We start from the raw sequence: 26,841 nt of genomic DNA on the forward strand, positions 1-26,841 counted from the left end.
GATCAAATTTATAGCAGCATTTTAGCTCCTCTGTAGTTTGGCCAATAACTTCTGGGTTCAATTTCACTGTAGTTGTTCACTGAGGCAGCATCTAATTTTCAACAAGCCTCTGAAACGAAAAGACTGAAAAAAGAATGCTAAAAACCTAGGTATGATTGCTTACCAAAATTCAAACTATCCCTTTAAAAAAAAAAAAAAAAGAAAACCTGTAGTCAGAATAATTACGTAGAAGCTTGATTTTAAAAATGTAACTAGAGTTGCTTGATAGTTTCAGCTTATAAAAATATTAGTTTGTCGACTCTACATATACTTCATGGTGATGGTCAAGCTAACTTGAACAAGCAATAAAATGCAGTCCTATAACAGCAGCACAGTAAAGAAAAAACATTGCTTAAAGAGAACCAGGCCTGAAGCTTTACTACAAATAAAAATTAGACTCCTATCAAAGTTAATCCCTGCTAGAGGCCCATTCTTCCTCTGACAATGCAATAGCATTGATCATACAAGGCCTTATTGAAAGTGCCAAAGCCAAAATTACATCATTAAACAAAAGTGCATGAAGTAATAATGAGCTAAGTGCTCATCTAGTACAGTATCTGATCTGAAGTTTGAGAAGTGGCTCAGGTGGCAAGACCACTCGTTCACACACAAAATGTACCATTTTGCTTTGTAGGTGAAATACCCAGAATGGCCCCCACAAGTGCAGATGAACTGTTATCTTCAGATACGTGCCTGTATACAAGTTCCTAATCCATGGGTTTTTATTGTAAAAAAAAAAAAAAAAAAAAAAAAGACTAGTTTGGACTGAAACTAATTGAGAATAGAATCCACTATAATGTCAGAAGAAAATAAATTTTTGTGGTTACATGTAAACTTGTGATAAGCTTTTCCAAGAAGAGGGTACATTTACGGCAAGAGGGATGGGATACAACAAGAAGCAGTGATGGCCTGCTTATGTAAAGGTCAGGCCAGCCTCATTGTACACTTTGAAGACTTTCTCAATCGCATTGACATAGGCAGCTGTTCTCAGGTCCAGACCCAAGTTGTACTTCATGGCAGTCCGCATGATTTGCTGAAACAGGAAAACTTACATGAGATTGTTGCAAGTTTTTCTATAGGAACTGTGTGAGATTTTGCTCATAGGATAGAAGTAGTATTTGAAGAACTCCTATACCGGTATCAGGGCTCAGATTCTTTAAGGACCATGTCTAGAATCTCTCAATTAATCTCTGAGATCTAAAAGGGAACCAAATCTTTCGCAGATTTCTGTTGCTTTTTATCAGGTCTTGGATCCATGTGTACTCAGATACAGGAAGCAACCAAGTTTCACATAGTGGGGCAAAAACTAATTAAAAGTACTGCATAAAGAGAGAAATCTAAAACTGCCGATGGCAAAGTAAAGCACTCTAAAGTATTTCTCAGGTACAAGAAGACAATTAATATGTTTCCAGTCACTATAGCTTCTTCCAGAAAATACCTCCTGATATATGTTAGTCTGTCTTCTGTGCCTAGTGAAACTTGGCCACCCTTACACAGAACATGTATTTCAGAATCAGTGACATCCACTACCACCAACTGTGTGTATGTCGCTAAGCCACGTTAAGTTCTTCCTGTAAGTATGGTTATTAAAGCAACACTTACCCGAGCAGAACGCTCCATTGTATAAGCCAGCCCAGAGTGGACAATGTCCTTCTCAGATGCACCCTGCAACAACACAGAATGAAATTAGGATTTAATCTAACGAATAGAAAGGTATTAGTCATATATTGAAACAATGGATAGGAGTCCCATAATTACTTGAAGCTTGCTCTCATTTTCTTCTAATGACTAGTGTAAGACAAACTGAATTGCCTACACTGTGTTACTTAAGTGCTAATTACAGTCAATTCAATCCTAAAACCTTAGATGTAAATCACTGAAGTCTAGCTTCTAGACGCGTGATGCTAGCATTTCTAGGGATGTTGTAACTACTGCTTTCAGCCTTCCAAACACACGGTAAATGTTAAACAAAAAAAGCTCTCAGAAGTCAATAATCTGTAGAAGTTATTTGTAATTATTCTGAAGACAGGTTTTAGGAAGGGTGTGAATCCCCAATTCATATATGCCGTGTCAGCCCTGTGCAACTCCAGAACCACTTGGTTCCCATTAGAATTTAAATACACTGAACAATAAATAATTGAAGATAGCCTGAATTGGGATGACTGAGCATCATCTTCCATGGTCCATCATCCTGACTGTTGTCACTTACTAATGATGGGGGACTTGGATTCATGAAGTACATGCTTGCCTTCAAATACCAATTTGGTCTAGGTGAACAAATTCCTATACCGGTTTCTTGGGCTTCTCTTGAAGAGATCACAGCAATCACTAAGCCACTGAACCTATTTAACATACTAATCATTCACTCTAATGTTTTTGAAAATGCTAGCACCCTACTGGATCAGGCTAAAGATCTAGTTCTATCATCTGACAGCAGACCAAGTTTACATGTGCTTCCCCTGATTTCTGTCATTTACTGATATTTTTTTTCCCTAGTTATTTGTCTTATCTACTGAACTTGTGTTTAAAAAACAAAATCAAACAAACAAAAAACACCCCCCAAAAAACAAACTGGCCTGTACACCCCTTAGCAAGGTATTCCACAACTTAACTGCCTGTTGTGCTAAGAATCGTTCCTTTTCTTCATCCTGAATCTCCCTCCACTGGTTTTGTTTAACAGCACCTTATTTTTGTTCGCTCTTCCTTTACAGTGATGGCTATTTTTATCCATCCATTTTCACACCTTTCATTTTACAGATTAATCTCCATTCCCAGACTATTTCAGGCTAATAGGGCCTAGGTTAGATTGTTGTTCCATGTATGAGGCGCTTTTGTATCTTTGATTATGTTTTTCTGACCTCTTTCCCCATTAGAGTGTTTTAAGATAGAGAACAAACATGCATGCATGATTGAGAAGGCAGACATGCTCTGGATTTATATTGTGGTGTCATCATAGTCTTATTCTTTTCCTTTCAGAACAGTCCCTAACACTGGATTTGCTTTTTGATTGCTATGGATTTCTAAACTTGTGTTGTCATTACCTGCAGATCTTCCTTCCGACTGCAAACGCATTCAAATGAGCTTACAACCTATCATTTTGTATAAAAATTTTCCCACTGTATGTTATTACCCATTAGATAACACTGAATTTCACCTTGGCTTTTATTTTTTTGCCCATTAATCCAAGTCTTAGAGGAACACTCTACAATTTTCAATCAGCTCTTGTCTATTACTTTGGAGTTACAGAAACAGCATATGAAGCTGTCTGGGATCTTACTGAAAGCTGTTTGGATATCCAGGCAACCTCTACCAACAAGATTTCTGAAACAAATTCTGGTAGTGTTTGAAGCAGAATTTCCCACTACAAAAGCTTGATAATGTCTTTGATGCCTGGCTATCAAAGATTAAAAAACATCAAAAGCATCCAAATTTCTAGTGTTACTGCACAAAAAGAGGCTGTATTTGATACTTTTATAATAGGAGATTGGTGTAAGCACTGCTCAGTAACAACTACAAACCCGTAGTGTTATCAGTATTATTCTTATCTTAAATCTAAAACACAGCACCATGCCTCAGCACCTAGCTACAATGAAGAAAATTAACTATATTGCAGCCAAAACTAGGACAGCATTTTAAATACCAATCTGACACTACAAAGCAGTTACAAATACAAAATGGGTCTGTACTAAAACTGCAGCTTTTCAACAATAGTGGAGATATATTGCAAGGCCTTACGAAAAAGAAAATCAAAATAGCTTACGTCCTGTATTCCTTAGTTCAGATCACTTGCTTCCTTTAATTGTTTGGCCATCTAGCTAACTATGCACTAATGCCTTGGGGCAAAAGCCTCTGTGATAGCTAGAAAGGTGAAATTTTGATTACTGTTAGGTAGCTGTATCCTGGTATTATAACTATAAAAACAAAAGGCACACCCACAGCATCTACTTACTGATATCCTATCCTGAAATTCTGCTGTAGGCACAACTGGTATAGTTCCACCATGTTTCCCAAATTTTCTCTCCAAGCTTTCCTGGACAGACACTAGAAGGGAAGAAAGCAGAGGAAATGTAATGGACAAGAAAAGGACAACTGCTAACAAAATTAGCTGTCCCCAAGATTACTAGCATTCCCTGGCATGAAATGCAGATTGTAGCGGCTAGGGTGACAGAAGGGTCATCTTAATTTTGTTTCCTGTCAAACAGGGAAGATGTTGTTTCCAATTTTTATATAGAGGGGAATTCCTCCAGTATTAGTAGTAAAATTCTTATAGGACTATTTCATGTGGCAAGCAACTGGGCTTTACTTCTCCCACCTCACTAAATTCATAAAGCTGACAAAAGCAATCAATATCAACATTCATAACTTGACCGGTAGCCTTAGACCAAATATTTCTTGAATTTGAAGCAATCAATTATCCCCTATCAGTAAAAAGAAGTGTAGTTTTAGCATTTTTTTTTTCCTTAGGACATCAGAAATGCTCTAATATTTTTAATCGATTGTTTCATCTTAATTATTGAAATATAACTAATAAGGTCTCATAAACCAACAGAGTATTTCAGAAAAGAACATTAACGGTAAGAAAGGGATTTCAGCTGGAATTACCAGAATCCTCAACCACTTCAGAAACACCTTGATGGGTGTCACTTACAAGAAAAGGCTGTATTTAAAAATACTCAGATGTCAACTTACTCAAACTTTGAATATTCTTCAAATACCACGTGTACAGGTGAAAGACATTTGTTAAGTAATAAATAATAGACCTAAGTTCATAAAGTGACTTCAGTACTTTCACAAAACTGAGCAAAGCCATCACTTCATGAATTACAAGATAACTGAAGTAAGCATTTATCCTCATTTGAGTTGTAATTCGGTTACCCTATCAAATCTTTTCTTCTCTTCAGCATGCAGCAATAATAGACTTACGGGAAACTAAGGTGAATTTAAAATAGGCTCTATACTCATTTCTCCCACATTTGGTGTTTACTAGTTCAATCTATCAATTAGGGAGTAAAAGCAGAAGGGTAGCACTTACTGAGCAAGTGGTAGTTTGAATCCCTTTCATATTTAAAAGTCAGGCGACCATAGCTGACATGGTTCAAGTTTTTCAGCCACTCAAAATAGGATACTGTTACCCCACCTGCATTCAGGTAAAGATCCTGCAAAGAAATAGTACGTGTCTTGAAGTGTTACCATGTGATAGACAACACTGTTGTATTATGGAAAAGAAAGCAGTATTATCTACAAATTTAAACCACAATACAGAAGACAATCCAGATAGCATTTCTATATATGATATAATATTTATCTTCTTCTGGCATCTACCGATTACTTCTACTGATTTAAAAGAGAACTTGACTTTAGAAGATCTGAAGTTCAGGTGTGCTTGACTATTTTATTTTAGCACAATTTTCTAATAAAGAAAATAAGGGCATTCTTGGTCTATGTCAATGAGTTAGAAGATCAGCTACTCTTTCTAGCTCTTCTTTCTGGATCAGGACATCCTTTCTCTGGGAAAAGGTATTGTTACACCTTTAGATCTTCAAAATAATCTCTATGTGCAAACACTTACTCTATACGATCTGCAATAAACAATTCTGTCGGAGCACCGCTTGTAGGCCCTGAGGTCTACAAACTGCCCAGTATATTTACTCTGCCTTCATTCTTAGTTTAGTAGGCTAAGTAACCAAATATCAGTTAATAGTTCAACAGGCAAAACTACAGATTTAAGAAGTAACTGAATTTGCTCTCTTCTGAATATGTAGCCTTTGTGTACTAGCTATATCTTTGGGCATTTACAGTTGCAGTTGAGATCTCTGAGTAATTACTACCAATCTTGAGCAACACTAATACCCATTTCCAAGATACCAGTTGTTAAATGCTACTCTGAGAGAATGAATAAAAATTTTCAATAAACAATGTCTTGCTGTAGTTTACAGAAATACTACCCTGTAATGAAAATCAAAGGTCATAATAGAATCTTACAGGAATAACCATGATATTCCTCTCCAAGAAGATTTTGTCAGCTTCAGGAGTTGTAGGCCCATTGGCACCCTCAGCAATAATCTGAAAAAAAGAAATTAAGAGAAATATGTTTCTGTTCATACTAATCATTGAATGCCAGTATTTAAACTGGCCTTTTCTACTTCTTATTTGTATTTGAGCTCTCCAACTTACTTTTGCTTTGACCTTGTGAGCATTGGCCTTAGTCAACTGCTTTTCGCTGGCAGCAGGGATGAGAATGTCACAGTCTGTTTCCAGAATACTGCCCTCAAGTATCTGTGCTTTTGGGAAGCCCATGATTGTCCCATGTTGCTGTTGGAAGGAAACAAACCAGAGGGATTTTAGTGTGTACTCATTTCACTCCCAATTCCTTCTTCTAACTTTTCAAACAAGAAAAAGAGAGAGAAAGGAGAAGCATCAGTAAAAAACATCTGACAGAAGCAGAAAGAGTGCACTTCTAAGTGTCCATGTGCCTGATTCTCAAGACAGCAATCTTTCAGAAACCTCCCTGCCCTGTTTTCCTGAGACATGCCTCATAGTTTAGTCATAAGAAAGGCAAAATAATCATGAACTCCAGTTCTGAAACCAAAATAATTAACCCACATGCATGCAATCCCTTGCCATTTCTTTGAGTCGGGTCAAAGGGTAAAAAATGTACATTATAAACCAAACAGACAGCTAAAGCCAAAAAATCAGTTAGCATTAATCACCTACATTCATATCGGGGATGAGGAGAAAGTCAGAAGAATCAATGTTCCTGCACCATTTTTTAAAGTACTAACTGCAGCATGATTTAACTATTACGTATAGAACCTGTCTGTAGTCACGCTGTGTGCTTGCAGAGCTGGCAAAAAATGAAACCATTTCTGCTAATCACTAGCTAAATTTCTTACCAATTTGTAATCTTCTAGTTCCTTTGGGTCAATCCCATCAGGATTCCAGATAGAACCATTAAATTCTCCAACAGCAACACATTTTGCTCCAAACCGATGCAAGTATCTCATAGAATGCAAGCCCACGTTACCAAATCCCTGCATGTGAAAAGAGAAAGGGAAAAGTAGTTAACCTTTTAGCTAAAATGATGATTGTTGCTAGGGCTTATATAGCTTTAAATAGCTCCCTGTTGTTATGTCCTAGCATTAAATGATGCATATGGGAAAGATGGAAAACATCTACATGTGTTACTGGCCTGAACAGTATTGTAGAAATTATACGTCGTAGCTGGCAACTCAGTTTTGCTAAGTTTTTTGTACTGGAAAGACAAGTGCCAACATTACTATGAAAATAAAAAAGGATGTTTATCCACAGAGGAACATTACCAATACGTATTCTGTAGCTGCTATGGTCTTAAAGGGATTCATGGATTTTTCTATAATGACTCTGAGTTTTGACTAACATATGCAAGCTAACAAATATAAAACAATGCAAGTTGTCACGTTAAAACATATGAATTAGTAGGAAGGCGTGTTGTTTCTAATAAATTTCTGAAACTGTCCAATTCAAAACTAAGTTTAGATAACCTTGTATTTCATTAGCATTTCCTGCATCCCTCCCAGTAAAAAAACAAACAAACCCACTAGTTCTAAGCCATTATTCGACCTTGTGGAAGCAAAGGCCAAAGACCAAAAGGTTACACAATCCATGTAAAAATCTGTAGAAAGATTCCACACTGGTAAAAAGTTGAATATGAAATTCCAGTAAAATATACTTCAATTATGTTTATGATTTTTATATATACATTAGAAGAAAACTTTGATGCAGTTCATCATGCACTAGGTCTGGTTGTAATGCTGTGTCCTCGTTTTCCCAGATGAATTTTTAGTTATTTTTTTGGCCAAGGTTTCAGTCTGAGTTATGTTTAAGTGCCTGTCAGTCAGCCCTCTGCCAAGCGTGAGCATGCTTAAGTGCAGGGAGAGCGCGTCCTGCTGCATCAGTGCAGGGCAGAGATGTTTGTCTGAGTCCACTGGTTAACTAGAGGACAACTTGGAGGTTACAATTACTGTATTTCAAGAACCACTGCGTTGGTACTAAAGACAACTCAAAGCAATCCCTTAAATCCTCAATTTAACTTTCTTTTCTGAGCTGGTGAATAGAATGAGTTATTTCTTTGAAATTTTAAGAATTACATGTGTTACTGCATACCGAATCCTTTAAAAATTCAACTACATAAATTAGAGACTTGGGAATTTTTATGGACATCAACACCAGGAGGTACATTCAACCCTACAATTTTAGGATGAGGTGTTGGATTCTGCTTTTCCAACTACTTATTCCTTAGTGGAACAAGAACATCATTCTCTTCCTAATTTTTTAATTCAAAAAGGGTGTAAAAACTTCTGTGTAGGCAGAATCAGTGTCATACCTCACTGAAAAGTGTGCAATGCCTTAGTTTATGGAACCCCTGTAATCTATTTCACTTTGCTCTTTGCAGTCTGTGTTTATAACGCCTGGAAATTTGGCATTGTACCCATAGAGTGCAATTGAAAGTTCAGTTTCTATAAAACAGTCCAAAATAAAGGGCACCTATGTTGCTTGAAAAGCATTTCTAAACTTAAGGAGTAAAGGTTAACTTGGAAGTCATAAAACCCTAACAGAGTTTATTGCTACAGCCCTTTTTCAAAGTAGCTCTCCTTGAACTTTCTTTACCACTTTTTCCATGCAGTTGAAGGAAAAAAAGTTACCTGAACAGCAAATGTTTTATCCCCAAATCCCGGAGTCATTCCTAATATACTCATATACGATGCCTCATTGATGAAATTTTCAATCCCGTGGAAGAGACCACGACCGGTTGCAGATATACGCCCGTGTATCCCACCCTGGCTGATGGGTTTGCCAGTTACACATGCATGTGCGTTAATATCCTGTAAAACAGGGAAGGACTTGTGAGTTATGGGAGTCATCAAAGAACAGCTGGAACAGGAAATTTTGTATGCTTCAGGGACAGGACAACAGGTATTGTGGGAGTTGGTACATGATACAGTTCACATACATTTAGTTTGTAAAGTCAGTTTCCTTCCTGAGCTTGTATGGCCAGCATCTCAGAAGCACTCTTGCAGATGTCAGAAAAGCTACCTAATGCAATGCTGGGTATGTGCTGCAACTTTTCTGTCGCATTAAAGTGTTTGTTAACTTGAATCTGCAGCTAATTACAGTGACATCTTCAGTGCACAGTTAGCACAGAGCAGACCTTTGGTAAATCAAAGAGCTCTGAGGGATGTGCTTCTCAATATTTGCTCCTATTCCAGCCGTATACTTTCCATCATTACTCTTGACATTTCAGTCTTTCAAAGGGCTTAGACACACCCTTTGGCTGGTCACAGCTAAAGCTGTTTCATCATCTATAAACATTGTTTAGTGTTCCTTAATAACAAAATCAGTTTTTCAGAAGCTACAACACAGGCCTAATACCTTCCTGTTGTTAGAATACATGGATATTTGATCTCAGAGGAAAATCTACAGCATAAGGGTCACACAGGAGAAGTCAGATAACCATTTACTGCTTTTATTTCAGAAAAGCAGTATATGCATTGACTGCTTGTATTCAGAAACGCAGTACATACAGTCAAGACTACTGCTTTATGTATGCTAGACAGCTACCCAAGAAAAAATAGACTATGTAAAATCAGACTAACTTTTCAGCTGAAATTAGTAATTTGAAAAAACTTCTCCCAGACTAGACGCTGCTCAGGCCTCGCTCTTCTGTCACCACCAGTTCCCATGTTCCCACACCCTCGGAGCACAGTCAGACAGTGCCTTGGCACCCGATGCAAGGGAAAGAGTGGGGATGAAAGGGAATCCACTGAAATGAGTCTGCCAGCAGCCGGATGGGTTTCTGTTCCACCAGCAGCATAGTCACTGGGAGGCTCCCTCCTCTCCATTACTTGTGCCAAATCTTTGCATGCCAGTGGTCTGAGTGCAAGATGCTTGGTGAGAGGAAGGAAAGGAACGCACAAAAATAAGTAGAGGCGAAATGGTAGGAGACAGCCAGAGCCATAATGGAAAGTAGAGCTACTTATTGTTTGAAAATAAGAGTGAGGTACACATAATCTCTAACTGCCCCTCTTTAAAAGCAATAAAAGGAATGGTAGGCTTGACACGCAATTCCTAATTCCCAAAACATAGCTGCGTTTCTCTGACTAAGCTGTATGTATGCTCCCTCTGGTGGCATATCAAACACAAGATCCGTGGTGGTGGTTTGCTAGGAACAACTTGGGTGCGGTGTTCCGAGTATTACCATGTTTTTATTCTGTTCTTAGGACCGAACACACATTTTTAGCCTTTGTGCATTCACGGAGGAGAAAGTATTCTTTATAAATCATAGAATCACATGATAAAGACTAGAAGAAATATAGCTTTCTATCACATACAATACTGTATTTATTAAAGTCCCTTCAAATGTCATGTCAAACTGACTAGTAAGACAGGAAGTACAGAAGAGGGGCAAGGATGAATTTAATCCAAAACTGTAGCCATATTCTGTTCAGCAACCCAGTAACTCAGGATGGATTTTCTGGAACAGTTAACATGGTAGTTATTAAAGACTTGCATGGTTTGACAAGAAAACAGAGCATGAGCTGAGGGCAGGTCCCAGTTTTCTTAAAGTCACATAACACAAACCACATTTGATGTTGGAGTCCTGAAAACTTTGCTTTTATGTTGATTAAAAAAAAAAAAAAGCGTATCTCAGGACAAAAGAAAGACCATGGTTTTTAATAAGGAGCTGGTAAAATGGCTTATGGCTATCATAAAAGAGTTCTGCGTTAGTCTTTGAACTTCGCTGGTGAAGTTCAGCCACTCTGAACTTCTGCTTGTTTCTTAACCCTTTTCCATGTTGCAGTAATGCTCTGCTTGTTTCTCCAGCTTTGAGCCTTTGTATGGTAGGTTTCAAGCAGACTTTCCCAATCTGTTCATCTCTTATTTGACTTTTCCTTTCCACATCAAGTTCTCTAAACACATCTGTGTGCAACCACACTGATTCATTGGGTCTGTAGATTTTTCAGATAGCTCCCTCTCACCAAAGAGTTATGTTTCCACCCAAGAGAACGTAGTCCCGTGCATAGCTTCTCCCTTTGCTCTCAGTTATGGTTAGCTTCTGTCCTTTTTTTTCCTCTTAGCTTGCTTTTCCCTCCTTACTCCATATATATCGTGTAGTTCCTTAGTCACCTTCACTTTTGTTCTTTGTGTCTCAGCCAGATACTTACCTGAAATATACTCCTCTACAGACTATTTCTGACAGATTATTCCACTGTTTTGCAGCCATGCCAGAGGTCTCACCTTCCTTCTCTACACTTGCTCGTTTTCCACAATAGCTTACAAGTCCCACTATGCTGCTGTTCTTTCATGCAGTCAACAAAATTAAGTAACCGTGATTTAATTTTTCCTTATTATTTCAATTCTAATTCACTTTTCTGAAAAAAAAAAATATCTAAATCCTCTCACTTGTTTTTGTTCAACATTAAGACACTGCCATGCAGGGAGAAGCTAGGAACAAAAGAAGTTGTAGCATAATTGGGATGTGATTTTATCTTCACAGTAAAGACAAACTACATCTTCAGTAGTTGCTTTCTTCAGTGACATATACATGTGTAGGATTACATAAGCTGAGATGACAAGGTGGAAAGTATAAGAAATTCAGCCTTTTAAACATCTTCTCCTGGATGAACATTTAGTTTTCAACCACATTTAAAATGAATACACAACTGTATGTGAACTGCCTATTTAGAAATACAGCAAAAATTTAACCACGATGTGTGCTGCAAGCCTTCCGTGTCACTTTTAATACAGCAACACTATTGAATCACAGTGAAATATGCAGTTTAGTGCAAGGAGTTAAATATTAAAACTTAGAGTGCCTTGAGGCAGTAGTTTTCTCAAGTGTTGCAATGTTAAGTTGTGGCTGGGGAGCAAGTTGCTGCTTTGCACCTTTACGTCTTTCTGAAGTTATATTTTTGGCTTTTTATCAGGCTTACAGTTTTAAATAAGATTTATATACGTGAATAACAAAAGGGAGGTAGATGTCGCTGACTAATTTCCCTGACAGCTCTGTGCACGTGCCATTTAACTTGAGTAATCAACAAGCTAACAGCCTATTCCTCAATCATTCACACACACACCCTGCAACATACTTCAGATTGTATTTGAGACCTAGAATAAAGCATGCCATCCCCTCCTCCTCTCGTTTAAGGCAACTGATAGCACAAGACTAATAATCTGCCAAGAGACTGCTCTCTCAGGAGAGGCAGACTCATCTGGTACAGGTATGCCACACAGAAATACGTGTCTGGGGGCTCTAATGCCTTGTTACTGGGAGTATACGCCCTGCTGTACTTCTGAGAAACTTTCGGAAGTAACTGCGGAATGTGAAAAGAAAGCATCTTAACAATTCAGAAGGACCTGGATAAGGCAACCAAGCAATAGCTTAGCATATTTACACCCTACAATGAAACTACGGTAAGATTCTTAGGAAAGTATGACCTGCTGAAGTAGCAAAAAATGTCTGAAAGGCAAGCTAGAAGGATTAGATAGCATGACAGTAGTGTTAAGTTGTCCAAAATACATTTTTCTTCTGTTCAATCTGTCAGAAGTATATAATGTAAGTATTTGCTTGGTCAACAGTCATGGTTTTGGTACAGTCAACGCAGGTACAAATAACCTACTAAGCAATATAAGGACAAAGGTTGATTAATGGGCTATAATTAAAAATTAATTTTCGCAGACTTAAAAACATTTTTTTTTCTGTGTTATACCAGTAAGTGAGAACTTACATGGTCTCGAGTGCACAAAATCAAAGCATTTATTTAATGAAACTTGAAATTCAATAGCCTGAAAGTGAGAGATGTCAGTACTTTAAGATTATACCAACTATTATTAAATGATCATCTAGCAAACACAAAACTGTAATTATAGTACTAATGAAAAAACAGGGCAAAATGGTAGAAAAAGAAAAAAAAATCTTAGCCTCAGACTTTTAAAAAAGGTACAATCCTTTTGCTGCATGGTTGCTATCAGTATGGGACCGGACAAACTTAATTTAAGCAAATATAAAAAAGATTAACCTCTAGGTTGTTTTTTCTTTAACTGTACCCTAAAAACTCATATCAATTGTTACAGTTGTTAAGAATGTATCTAGATCCACATAATCAAATACAATTACGTGATAAAGCAGCATAGTAATAAATTTCTAGATAAAAGGACTTTTATAAGGCAAAGATAAAAGGCAAAGATCGAAAAAGCTTTTCTACTTCCAAGCCTCTGCTCAAAACTTACATAGTGTCCTATTGTACTGGCATAGGTGTCAGCAATCCAGGACATCTCCCTTTCCCCTGTGCTCATGTCAGGAGCAGGCACATCAACTCCAGGACCTGTTGGCAACAGCAAAAATATCATGTTAGATCCCTAAAAGGGGATCTAACATGAACAGTTATCTTTAAACATGACTCTCTTGGGAACTAAGCAGGGCTTGGCAGAGGGGAACTGTTTTCATGTTTAATCCTCAGTTCATTATTCAAGGAATTGCTTCTTCTGGATTCAGTTCAGTTTTAAACGTTACACCATAACACTGTCAAAACCTCCAACTTTTCACACATGGCATTCAGTAAACTGAAAGTCAGTTTGTCAGGGAGACAGAGTAAGATAATGCATCAAAACCGTAATTTTACCTCTTCAATGATCACTGCTGCAGCACGAAGGGCAATATCTAGGTATGACTTCTATATACCATGCCATATATTTTTAATTAGAATTTCTGTATTGTTTCTGGCTGAGTATTTTTTTTGTTTAAAAATTTAAGATAGGCTCTTTCTAACCATTGCACTGTAGCACATACTTGATTTTACCCCTCCTTTCAAGAAAGAGTTTCATCTTCACAAACTAAGCCTTTGAAATAACTGGCACACATCTGTTGCAATAAAAGCAAATTCCGTTTTTCTACATAACTAAATAGAGCATTTACCCAACCTATATGAGATCAGAGGACCTTGATCAGCATGATCTTAAATCCAATTCTGACTCTACGAATTTGTTTTCTAAGTATTTAGAAAAGTCCTTTAAAAAGGACATAGCACCAGCCACAGGTTCTGTTACAACAGGCACCTATAGTTCTTGCCTATGCTTCCCTTGCAGCCTATGGTTGCCATGGGTGAAGCCAGCAACTTTCTCTGGGGTGGATCTTCCTTCCTGTTTCCTCAGATACCTGCCAAAAGCCTCAACTGAGGCTACAGGAAACAGTTGCAGTGAGCAGCTTGATATTAGAGATTAAAATTGCAACAGACTTGGTCACAACTTTATAATCTGTCTCTAAGAAAAACATGATTCATTTTGGATCCTACAAGCTCAACTCTTGTGGCTTTTCGCAGCACAACAGCCCACAGAAAAAGGTTAAGATATAGCAATGACTCAGTTTGCAGCTTCTTGCTGAAACTATTACACCCAAATTATTTACGGTTCTCAAATGCAATTCTTTTAAGGACAGTATCTAGTTGATGCTGCCAATGTACAATAGATCAAATTTTAGCAGTAAAATTTATGTACGTAAGCAACATACCAATGAAACCCTTTTTTGCCAGCTCCATGGTAAACCTTCTTGTGATTTTTTCCAATTCATTGTCCTATAAAGAAAATGCCATAAATATTACAAGAAATCATTAGTGTTTAGGAATACTTGCTAAAACTTACACCCAAGTAGAAGACGACGCCCTTTTCTTTTAGAAGAAAGGACGATTCATATGTTTATGTAGTTGATGTGCCATTTCCTAACAGCCCCTTGGTATATAGACAGCACAAGGAAATGTTCGACTTTCTTTCTGTACATTCTGATCCGTGACAAGTCAGGAGTGCAATGCAGTAAGAACCACCTGTGCAGACATTTCCAGTACACAAATCTGATATCCTATGTGAGAGATTTATACCCAGCGACAGCAGTAGCCAGCCTGTGGGTTACGTAATCAACACAGTTGAGTTACTTTGCACAAATCCTTACGGAGTGTTGAGTTCAGAATATCTGGTACGTATTCTATCTAGTATTCCCTTCTGTACAAGTTATTTTAATTGGGGAAGGAAGGAAATTCTGCAGTAAGCTTTTTATAAGCCAAGTTAGTTGTTATTTGCACTGGAACACTGCATTAAAAGGTTTAATGGAGCATAAAACTATGTCAAAAATAAACTAAAACATTAGCTTTCCGCTTGGAACAATTAAAGTTAAGCCTTTAGTAACAATGTCAACTTAAAAATATTCAAGATCCGAATTATTTGTAGTCTTTTGAATTCCAAGATAACTAAGTTAAAGGATTCAACCTTTGAAACACGTTTTAATTTTTTTTTTTTTTTTTTTACCTATTGCATGCACAAGCTAAATTCCACCTCTACAGAAGCAGAAGTGGGAGGAAGTTTCAATAGGTCAGTAACACCCTTAGAAGAACTTTTTAAACTGGCTGGCTTCAGTACTACAGTTAACAGGGTATTTGTCTATGATTAATTAAGCTTACTGTGTAGTTCTTGGGATTGATCTTGACACCAGCCTTTGCCCCACCAAATGGCACATCTACAAGAATGCAAAGGAAAATAATTTTACTTTTTCAACAATACAGGCAGAATACATCAATAATATGTGTGAGTAAATAGCTTTTATCTTTGATTTTTGCACTGAATTTGCTTTTTTTGCTGCATTTAGGTCTTCACAGTGTAAGCTATAACCCAATCTAGGTACTTCTACTAAAATGATATATCTTTCAGGGGCAGCTTGAAAATGGCCTCTGAAATGCAAAAGTTTATGATTTAAACTTGCTACACTTCCAGCTTTTGTACTTAGCACCTGTAGAAGCAGCAAGTTCTACAGCATATATTTTACTGTTTTATTTCAGAAAATTGTTTTACAAGTCCTAAGTGAAGTGGCTCTATAATCAAGAAAGTATTTTGTTTTCCATCAATTGATGTGTAGATTCTGTCTAACCAGTCCTACAGTTTAGCAGCCTGTACTTCATTATGTCTGTAAAGGAAATTTATCCCTCCTCTCTCTCCACACTTCCAGCCTGAATCCTTCACAGGCTCTATCTGCTCCCTTAAAATTAGCCCCCTCTTAATCAAAGTTTGTCACACATTTGAGTTAAGGGAGCAGTACTTTTATAGGGGAATAACTAGCGGAGTTTGAACTTAATTTAAAAACACTTAATTTTATCCTTAAGATGCTTTTCTGTATAATACTTCAGTACTGATAGCAATTAAAGATCGTATCCTTACTTGAAAAACCATCACTTACCAACAACAGCACATTTATATGTCATTAGAGATGCTAAGGCTTTCACTTCATCCACGCTGACATCCAAACTATAACGAATACCTACAGAAGACACAAGAGATAAAAAAGAATTCACTGAACAACTTCACAGGCATTTACATATTGGGAAGGTTAATTCTAGACCAGGATGCAATTCATCAACTTTCTTGCTTTAGGACTTTGAGAACACTCACCCATTTTTCTACTTAAATATCTATTCTTTATCAAGAATTCAAGACTCAAGCAATTCTGTATGAAGTAGTTTAAAAGCAGCAACCAACCTTGGAGCAAAAGTGAATGTTCCTTCAGAGGAAGACAAGCCGATAGGTAACTCAGAGCAGTTTTTAGGAGGCTTATAATACTCATCAGCAACCTGTAAGATCTTTAGCTTTGAACTTCATTCATTGTTTAGACAAGATGAACCATGTTTCTGACCGTAACTTACCTGTGCATGTTAAAATCAACATCTCCTTACTAGAGTAACGCAAGCTGCTGTTAAGTTATGAGCCTTGCAACATATTGGCCGCGGTCCAACAAAACTATATGCTGCTTCAGGGCTCTGACTGCTAGTCACTGCCACGTAACAGAGAGCTGTAAGCCACTCCTTTAATTCAACTTTGCTTTAAACATTTTGATGGAATAACTCTACCCCAGAAGCTCGTGTGTGAGCAGGCCACCTGCCCTATACCATGTGGAAGCCAGCCCACACCTTCATCTGCTCTTAGTCACCAGCAGAACTGCAACCATGTGCTGGCAAATGGTCCAGCTGCAGATTGAAATCGTTGTGGTCTGATAGCAGCTAGGTTGCAAAATGGGCGATCACTGCCTTCAAGGCAGCTCAGCACTCAGCAGACAATGATTACACAGGGGTAGAGATCTGTCACCTGCCGGACTCTTACACGTCTTCTAAAACTGGGTTAGAGCTGCCCAATAAATAGACTGGATTAAATGCTAAAATTCATGTATGCTGGACGTAGCTGCAGAACAGAAAATATTTGTTACCAAACTGACAGCACACATGAGCCTAAACAGGAAGTTTAAAATCAATGTCATGCCCAAAGTGATGGGGCAACAGCAGAAAAGAAAAACACACTCTACAGCTGTACTTGCTTGTACCCAAGCTTCTCCTGCACCACTAACCATAAAATAGAGCCCTGATGGATTTATTATTTCCCCCCTCTACTTCCCAAATCCTTGGCCGTAGGTTGTGCCAAGTGGCACGGTGGATTGTAGCAGGCACAGAGTGTCCTTTGGATGCTAGGATATGGCACCGCGAATTTCCTATTATGTAAAGAGAAGACCATATTCAGGCCCTCAGGACTGAAAAAAGGCCAGCATACATTACCCAAACTAAAGCACTGTGCCACTCTGAAAGCCAGTCCTGAATGCTCTGGAAACCATCCCAGTTTCAGAGGAACTGAGTGCTGCTCAAATAAAGCTGAGGGCCCAGCTCTGCTTTCTTATGTGATTTCAATCAGCAAAAGAAAGGACCATGCCTCCATGGAACAGAATTTAAATTGTGTGTGTACATGGGGGAAGGGTGGCCTCCAAAGGCGAATTCACTGGTTTCTGACTTAGGTAGCTTAAAGGTGGTAACAGCTGGGCTTTCAAGAACCTTCTTGCAGGAAGTAATGTGTGAAATCTACATGCTACCTATTAAAGCCCAACCCAACAGTAAGTTACAACATATGCTTTTACAGGTCTTACTGATCTTTCAGAGAAGCAGTTAGCTTTTTGTTGAGCCTTGAGCAAGAGCAAACACCACTGGTGGCACTGACCGTCCTGCCTGGGACCAGCGGTCCCTCTTGGCTGAGCAGGTACACTCAGAACAGGGCTCCTCTGAAGGCCTTGCTCGAGCCAGCCAGCTCCAAAGCCCCGTCTATGCTGAGAAGAAATGAACTCTGCCCCTCCAACCCCATCTGAACTAGGTCACTGTGTATTGATTCAACCCATATATTTATTCAGACTTCAGCAAGTTGTGTACACAAAGTGGTTTTGCCAAAACTATGACAGAACTACTCCTGCAGGCACACAAAATGTTGTTCATGGATATACAGAAAGCACTAGGGGGGTGAAATAGTTTAGGATAGTTGTTCTGTATATCAACAGGGAAACAAAATACAAAAGGAGAGAGCAGTCTGTTTGCACCTCATATGGAAGACAGGGCATGAAAAGGTGAACAAGCAGCAGGTTAACCAGACGCGTGCAAAACAGCTCCATCTCCTTGTATTATAGTCACAGGTTGCTATAAACTTTCTTGTAATAAACTTTCAAACCAAATGAACTGGGGAAAAAGACCCAACACTATCAGAAGTATCAAAATGCCTTCAGCTGAGGCACATCCTTGTCACCCAAATACGCACACCAGAATAGGGACAGCTTTTAGACTTGAGGCTGAAATTATACTTTTCTGGGCAACTTTGCATTTTTAAGCAACTTTGCTTCTTTCATAGTCTTTTAACCAGTTTTAATTGAAATGGCTTGTTGGGTAGCTCATCCTAAGTAGGTGATGAGACAATTCAGAGTCATATTGACTTCGCTAGGCACTTTACTCCAGTTTATCCAGTAAAACATTTATTACAATGTCAGATGCAGTTCTGGGTGTGGATTTCAGGTTCCCTGAGAGGTGACAGGAAGTTCCTGCCTCCTGTGGCACGGATGGATAGCATTTAAGATGTGCTAACAGTTTGTTCCTTTTCACTGCTCAGCTAGTTACTGTTTTCCAGGAACCGTAATCCTTCCACAGGAGGCCCACCTCTGACAGGGAAGTTATTTGTGCTGTGCTGCTAGGACTGATGAGAACCAGGCATCTGAGAATGCTGCACATTCCAGCAGCGAGAGGATGCACACAGATAAAAGACTTAATTTCTGTTCTATTTGGACATGAGTGAAATTTAGTTTGACAGCTTCCTAATTTGGCAGGAGGAGAGCATTGCCATGCATTAGTATGGCTCTTTTGGCAGTGTTACTCTGCATTCAATAACCCGATTCTAAAAATGGACCACAGATAAAGTGCTGCTTTATTCGTTGTTTTGTTTGATTCTGAATATATAAGCAATTAAAGCCACCGCTGCACAGCAGTATAGTTTTTTAAACCCTGGCAAGTTCCATATAGTGAAGTCTCTGGAAACCTATGACTTTTACAGCCAGCTAGCTAGACAAAATAGTTTGAAGAAAGCTTCAAGTTACAGTGTGACTCACTGCTATGGAAAATACTTTTCACTGAAAAACATACAGATTCTTGTTCTGCTTGAGAATTCTTTTTCCTTGCCACACCCCACGAAGTTAAACAGCATGTGAAGCTGGAGTTTGTTTTTCTAAGCAGAAGACAGTCAGTCTAGCTGAAGAATTATTTTCATCTTAGTGTTGTTCATTACTGGTCTGTATATAGTTTGGGCTTTGCTACCACACTGCACTGTCGTGGCTTTTAAAGCTTCCATTTTACAACCTCAATTTGGGAGCTAAACTTTACCCAGTTAACTCCTGCACTGAGCCCAAAGCTTGTTTTGCTCAAAGTAAAATTTGCTTATGATCTAAGCTTAGATTCTTAGCTGTTACAGACTAGTTTTCCCTTTTGCAAAAGGAGATAGCAAAGCACTTGAGGCACAGCATTTTTGAAATACACGTCAAAGCAGCAATTAGCAGCGTGACTGTATTTTGGGTTCTGTGCTCACACAGTGAGTTACCATGCTAATCAGCTGGTTTCTATTAAGCATTGTACTAACAGGCACGTAGCGGGGCTCTGGATTTAAAAACAAAAACTGGCTAGGTTTAATGTTGTGCAGATGCCAGTATGTTTGTCATGCTGCCTCAGAAAAGCAGCACACAGAACCACCGACTGCTGGAGGATGATTGCTAGCTACCTCCATGTGATACCACACGCTTGAAATAAGTTAGTGTCCTTATGGCCCCATCCTGTAGTGAAGCGATGACAAACAGCGCCTACCTACGCTAAGAAGGAGCCCAGGCCAGGCCCCAAAACCAAACCGTTACCACAGCAACACGGAGGCAAAACACAGCGAGCCATGGCCTCTCATGTCTCCCGGGCCTCAGAGGGAAACTTCCCCACACCACCCAGCAAATGCCAGGCAGACCTCTAACAAAGCCAGATGAGTAATTCGGTGCTGGAAAATAAGAACATCGTATAACAATCGGCAACAAGAATTACTCATTCCTAAATTCAATTCACTGACTGCCAAGGGAGGACATAAAACTATTTGTTTCTTCACATACAGCGTTAGTCAGCTACAACCTGGGACACAAAAGAGGCTCCCCTAGGGACAGGTCCCACCACCCTGACAACCAGGTTTCTCCCTGCAGTGACCAAGTGACCACTAAGGTACCAAGCCAGATAAAACACTTCACACCCTGCTGCTTCTTGTGCGCCTTCAGTAAGCTGCTGTGATTTGAAATGTATCTGTAAACATACATGTATGGTTTGTCCAGTTCATGAAGAGGACACTGGAAACAGTTTGTGGGGCATTAGTGAGGTCTTGCACTTTTAAATGTGAACACGGCAAGTTTTGTATACTGCCAGGGAGGCACGTAGTACCTGACCCTACAATACAGCTAGGAGGTAGGGTCTCACCTACAGAACTACCTTAACACTAACTAAAGGACAAGGATGTTCATTCAGCTGCACTCAGCACAATGTAGTGCTAATGACTGATACAAAGGGATACGGCAACACTGCTTCCATGCAGATATTAATACCATGTGCATGGGTGTGCGCAGAGGGCAGAAATAACAGTTTGGCCATGGCTAGTTCAAATGCCATTGGAGCCACAAAACAATGAGCCACCACAGCGCAGACATGAAAGAGGCGAACTTTTATGCTGTGCCTGAGAGTTTATTCCCTAACAAGATGGAGCTGATGCAATGCATGCAAATCAGATGCAAAAAACACCTGCTCAGATGACCCAGAGAACACGAGGGAGACAATCACGCAAGAGGTTCCCTCCTCGCTCCCCCAGCACGTGTTTATCCAGAAAGCCCAATGCTGAGAGGTATGATCTCTCTATAAATAGACAAGGAGCCAACAGTAGCAAGGGAAAACAACTATTTAAGATCAAGGACAAAGCTGGCTACTGCACAAACAGTATGAGCTGATTACATGAGAAAGCTGAGGCTGAAACAGTTCGTAGCCAGAAGAGAATGGCGTACATACCCTCCTGCAAGAGGATCAGAGGCAAAAACCCAAACTGATACAACTCGTTGAGAATTGCAGCTATAAAAAGACAGCAATAGCATAGGCCACCCATTTCTTATCCTTTTTTTTTTTTTTTTTTCATTTTATTTATATATCCAGTATTAAAGGTTTGGTAAGCTACAATAAGAAAACAGAAACCTGCGAAAATGAGGTGTTCATGTAAGCTTTAGCTATAATGGTGAAAGTGTTATCACAGGCTAATTACCATTTTTTTTTCTGTTCAGCTCTCAGATTCCTTCAAAGTTAGATCAGCTTCCATGGTTTATTTCAGGTTGTTGATGGTCTAGGTTACCCTTCTGTCGGTTATATGGCCCCTAAGATAAATTTCCATATATTGCCTTCTAAGCCCCTGAGTCAAAGACATGACCCTCAGAACTTCAGTGCATTGCTTGAAAAAAAGAAAAAAAAAGCCATAATAACAATCCAAGATAAAAACAGCCTTGTGGAAGTGAAGGTACCTTACATTTTCAATCCTTAAACAAAGTTAAGAGGTAAAAAACCCACCTCCAAAGGGGACCCAACAGAGAATAAACTATGTCACAGTAGCCAAGCCAACACAAGGGGCTGTGCTGCTCTGTTGCAAACAAGGTTAGCATCATGTATGCATGCTGTTTTAAACAAGGTCATGTGCACAACTGCAGCTATTTGGTGACTGGACACTGTGATTAGCATCAGCCATAGATCTCTGCAACTGGAAAACTGTGGCAAGGGTAAGATGAATAAATGTCACCTTGTACAGTAAGAAGCTCATTAACATGTACTTAGGTCAAGGGACAAGGAAAAATTCTGATAGGCAGAACAGCCAAAACCAGAAAATTGGAAAGTTTTGTCATACTGAAAAAAGCTCCTTCCACTAACCAGCTGAAAACCACAAAGAAAATCAGATCTGTTCACCTCCAGCTCAACCGAGGAAATGAAATGTTATCTGTATTTTAATACCAATAGTAAACATGATTTTTGAAGTAACATATGACAAAGTTTTTCAAAATCCCTATTAAAATTTAAGTCAGACTAAATCTGCTCTGGAACGAAAGATGATTTTTGGTCTCTGTGAACTGAGCAAGCAGTTGAAACTCTGTTAGGGCAATCTGGGTGAGCGTAAACAACAGGTTAGCCTGTTTGCCAATTCTGATTGATTTGGGTTCATTGACAACAGACCTACTGGGCAGTCAGTTAACATGGGAAGGCTTTAAAAAGTTTTAAAACCATTTAATAGCTTTAGCCCTGCAGTAAGTGCTGCCTAGCAAACATGGAATCAGTTCCATACTACTGAGCAGGTAGGAACTCAATGAGCTTATTCGTATTTGCACAATGGTTATTTTCACTAATCTAGTCTCTCACATGGACCTATGAATGGAAACAGTTGTCAGCAGCTGCATGAGAAAGCAGCTTAACCAGTTTTATACCTTTCACAGAACCCAATAAAATTATTTACAAAGACCCATTATTTTAAATAGGAACTGCATGGGTACTTTTCAACAGAGTCATCTGTATTCAGCCATCTCATTTCCTGTACCCTGTTTGGTTTGTTTTAGTTCAGGCAGCTGTCACTGCAATGAACAAGAGCAGCTGTGGTTTCCTGTTAGTGCTGGCCACTAGCACGCAAGTCACCACACAAGCAAGGGAAAGAATAATCTGACCCGCAGCATTACTTCAGTTACCACTGAGCATCAGCCCAGTCTCAAATACTCAGCTTGGACCATAAGTAACTGGAGTTCCACCATGCAAGAAAACTGTTCATGTCCAACTTCTCAAAGGGGTGAGGAGGCATCTAATTAGTTTCCTGTCCTGCAAACAGCTGAATTGCACAAAACACTCTTTAAAACCTGGATTTGTGTGCTGCAAGATCTACTACTTTAGTGGGTGTATTCAGGACCATCCTGTAAAGATACCTACAGCACAGAAGAGAAGCACACCAAAAGAAAAAGAACCACCGCCTTCTTGAGTTGCAAAAGTTTGCAGTCTTGAAAACAGAATTAAGGATTATTTTCTCTAAAAATGAAATACGTAAGTGCCAGAAGAAATGTTATTTCCAGGTTCCCTCGATGATGTGGAAGAGACATTTAAGTTATAATCTAAAAACAAAGCACATTTCAGTACACAGCGCTCATTTTTCCTGAAAAGTATTTCTCTGGACCCATTGAAGATTCACATGCACTACTGTGTAGCAACAACTGTGTCTGACACAAATTGACTTGTGTTTCTGTACCCACTTGGTGGGAGAGGAGGGTAGGATAAGTAAGCCATGAAATAAAATCCTATTTATGTTAGCTGTGTATCAGAATGTTAGATCTGGGGCATTAAGAGCATCATACCTATACAGAAGTAAGTCAACTTTCCCATCAAATTACAGAAGGTTTGCTATGCAAAAATTTATGCTTGATCTTGAATTTGCCTTCATCCAGCCCAGCCCATGTGGTCTGCTATTCCATGTCTGTATCAGGCCATGGTCTTCCACTCATGACCCTTATTTTCAAAACATGCCTCTTCTGGTGCTCTGCTCACTGAGTTCTATCTACTTGCAGGCAACAAAAGTGACTGCAGATAAGAAGGTACAGAAGGACCAGTAGTCAAGGAATGAATGGCTCAATTTCAACCGGCAGGTATAATTTGCATGCAGTTGTGTGTTTTAAACTTGCTTTAGAAAGATCAACTTTCCAGATTGGGGCTGGACTACTAGGCAGGGATTGAGGTTTTACCCTAGGGGAGAATGAGCAGGCAAAAAAATTGAGGATGACATCGGTAGCTGCAGGAGACAGATTAACTGCTATGATTAAGCTGACACTTTGTAGAAAAAGTAAGACACTGCATAAACTGCAGAATTATTAAAATATTTATGTCGTTTGTTTCCCCGAGTAATCAAGCTGTCTCCAGGTTTAGAGCATTTCAATCAAAAATTTATTCGATTTACAGTACAAATTCTTGGTTAATTCATGGTTAAATCTGTAAATTATCTCACACAAAAAGGTATGAAGATGTAACATACAGTCACTTATGAAGTATTTTGGTATGGACATATTTAGAAATAAGAAGCAATTGAAGTAGGACAATCTTTAAAAGACTAAACGCAACCCATTGCTTTTTTGCATCCCATACATGAATCTTAGAGTGCTCTTTCATCTTCTAAGCTGCATACAGAAGAATGTATTTCACATTCTTCAACCAGCACCTCTTATTCTTCACCTTATTAATAAAAAGCATACCATGTACATTTTCTGTAAACGCACTTCAAGATGCAAAGCCAAATTCGATCACAATTGATAGAACATGTAAGGCTCAAGGAACACACAGGAGATGAGAGTTTAAAGTACAATGCTCCTTAAAAGAGTGACAGAGATGACAAAGCATACCTACTTGTTAGCAATTACCTAGCAGTAACTGAAGGCTCTTAGTACATGTCCATAAAAGCATTTGATAAAAATAAGATTTCCTGTACCAAACTTGGTTTTTCAGGCAGCACAAAGCCGAAGTTCACAAGTCTGCATCTGAAGAGACGTAGGAGCTGTGTTCCTCCTACTGCTCTGAAAGCCTTCCAGATGCCAACTCACCCCCTTCTTTTAAAAGGTGACCTTCTGTCCCTTGCTGTTTCTTGCTGGTGTGAATTACTTGCATCATACTCTGGACTCCACAGCATGTAGGACACTTACTTCAGCACGTTTTTCCATTTCATACTACGATAAGAGTTTGAGTTGCATTTCCCTGGGCTTAGGATTTTTTTCCCCTGGGGAATCTATTAAGATCCTAGTTTAAAAGTCGTTTAAACAAAAGCTTAAGTTCTTGGTGCATTCCAGAAGGATGCAGAAATATCTTTAGCAGCCTTCTCTCTGCAGTTTAAGAAGAAATGTTCCAGTTCCCCCCACCTTTTTTACAGCAGGTCGCAAGCAGTCTATCTACACATGTATCTCACATCCCATTTAAATTTACTACAAAGCCAGACCTGTCATCTGATAGGGAGCAGATTCCTAGAGAGCATTAGAAGGTGAAATCCATTTACGATCATGGTACTGAATAGAGTGGAAAGGAAATATCATTTGCAATTCCTTCCCTAAGCCCGTGGAGGGGAGTGGCATAGGAAGAAAAGCACAAACTGCTGAGAGCGGGTGTTTTCCTCAGCTGTCATTTCCAACTGCCTTGACATTTTCTGTGTGAGACTACATTTCATTAGCCACGTCATTTACTTTTTACATTCTAATTTCAGACCCCAAGTACGGACACCTATAGAGCCAAGGAGCAAACCCCAGAACGCGTCAGCTTGAGGAAGCTGCCTTGGACCGGCCTGGCAGGCAGAGCCCTGCCCTTCTGTACGCGCTGCAGTGCTTGCTGCCGCGTCAGAGCGGCGGGGCGTAAGAAACGCTCCTTCACCAAGGGTTTGTTTCTACCGAGGGTTTAGAAACGCAGGGATCGGGACAGAAGGCACCCGAGCCCCCCGAGCCGCGCCCTGCTGTTACTGCGGGAGGGCGCTGCGTGCCCGCGGTGTCAGGGCGCTGAGCTGCGCCCTGCGCTGGGGCTAGGCCAGCAGCGGCCGCAGGCAGGCCGGGTGAGCGAGCCGCTGGGGAAGCTGGGGTTGGGGGCAGCGCTGCCCGGGGGCCGCCCCGCCCGCCCCGCCCGCGTCTCACCTCCCTTGCAGGGGGTGCGGTGCTGGCTGTGCTGCGCCCGGTAGCCCTCGATCACCTCCCACTCGCCGTTGTCGCGCTTGATGGGGAAGGAGACGCTGAGCACGTGGTTGCATGGCTTGATGATGCGCAGGATGCCGCGGACTCGGTGCCGCCGCTCCTCCATGCTCTCGCGGGTGCGCAGCCCCTCCACCAGCTTGTCCTCCACGATGCTGGCGCCGCGGTCGAAGAAGCCCTCCACCATCTTGAAGAAGTTGGGGTCGTCCTCCTGCCGCGGGGACGCCGCCTCGCAGTAGCGCCGCCGCGGGCAGCGGCCGCGGCCCCACGCCGCCACCACCACGGCGCCGGCCGGCTCCGAGCTGGTGGTGGCGGCGGCGAGGCGCGAGGCCAGCTGCTCGCCCAGGCAGCGGTACATGGCGGCGGCCGGACGGTGACGGGACTGCCCCGGGAGGCGGGGGGCGCCGCCGCCGCCGCCGCCTTTAAACGGCCGCGGGGAGGGAGGAGGGAGGGGAGGGGGCGCGGGGGGGGCCGGGGCACCGCCAGCCCCGCACTGCGCCTGCGCGCCCCGCCCCGCCCCCGGCGCCATTGGCGGAGAGGCCGAACGGGGCGCGGCGCGCGGGAGCCTGGCGGCGGGAGGGGCGGGGGGGGGGGGGTGGAGGCTCGTGCTGTAAGCATGCGCGGGGCGGGAGGGGCGCGGCCCCGCGGAGGGT

General features: G+C 40.4%; 1 protein-coding gene across 1 annotated transcript; it reads right to left on the reverse strand.

Moving 5' to 3' along the window:
- Positions 1-72: 72 nt before the first annotated feature.
- GLUD1 (glutamate dehydrogenase 1) lies at positions 73-26,631 on the reverse strand. Its single transcript, XM_084290646.1, has 13 exons — positions 26,135-26,631; positions 16,292-16,372; positions 15,522-15,577; positions 14,582-14,645; positions 13,306-13,400; positions 8,721-8,900; positions 6,933-7,070; positions 6,214-6,351; positions 6,022-6,102; positions 5,072-5,195; positions 3,989-4,080; positions 1,642-1,704; positions 73-1,072 (listed from the first exon to the last, which is right to left on the reverse strand). The coding sequence occupies exons 1-13, from the start codon at positions 26,544-26,546 to the stop codon at positions 953-955; spliced, it is 1,644 nt and encodes a 547-aa protein (XP_084146772.1). The 5' UTR covers positions 26,547-26,631; the 3' UTR covers positions 73-952.
- Between the last annotated feature and the right edge of the window lie 210 nt (positions 26,632-26,841).

This window comes from Netta rufina, assembly GCF_964035555.1.
Source record: "Netta rufina genome assembly, chromosome: 7".
In the NCBI taxonomy this organism is placed as follows: domain Eukaryota; kingdom Metazoa; phylum Chordata; class Aves; order Anseriformes; family Anatidae; genus Netta; species Netta rufina.

Bases quoted from the DNA above. Each gene is read 5' to 3' on its own strand.
- GLUD1 (XM_084290646.1), bottom strand. From the start codon at position 26,546: ATGTACCGCTGCCTGGGCGAGCAGCTGGCCTCGCGCCTCGCCGCCGCC. The intron at 14,646-15,521 runs GTAAGCTTAATT...TTTTCTTTATAG, and splicing joins TCAATCCCAAGAACTACACA to GACAATGAATTGGAAAAAAT. The intron at 1,705-3,988 runs GTAAGTAGATGC...GTGTTGTTGCAG, and splicing joins AATTTCAGGATAGGATATCA to GGTGCATCTGAGAAGGACAT.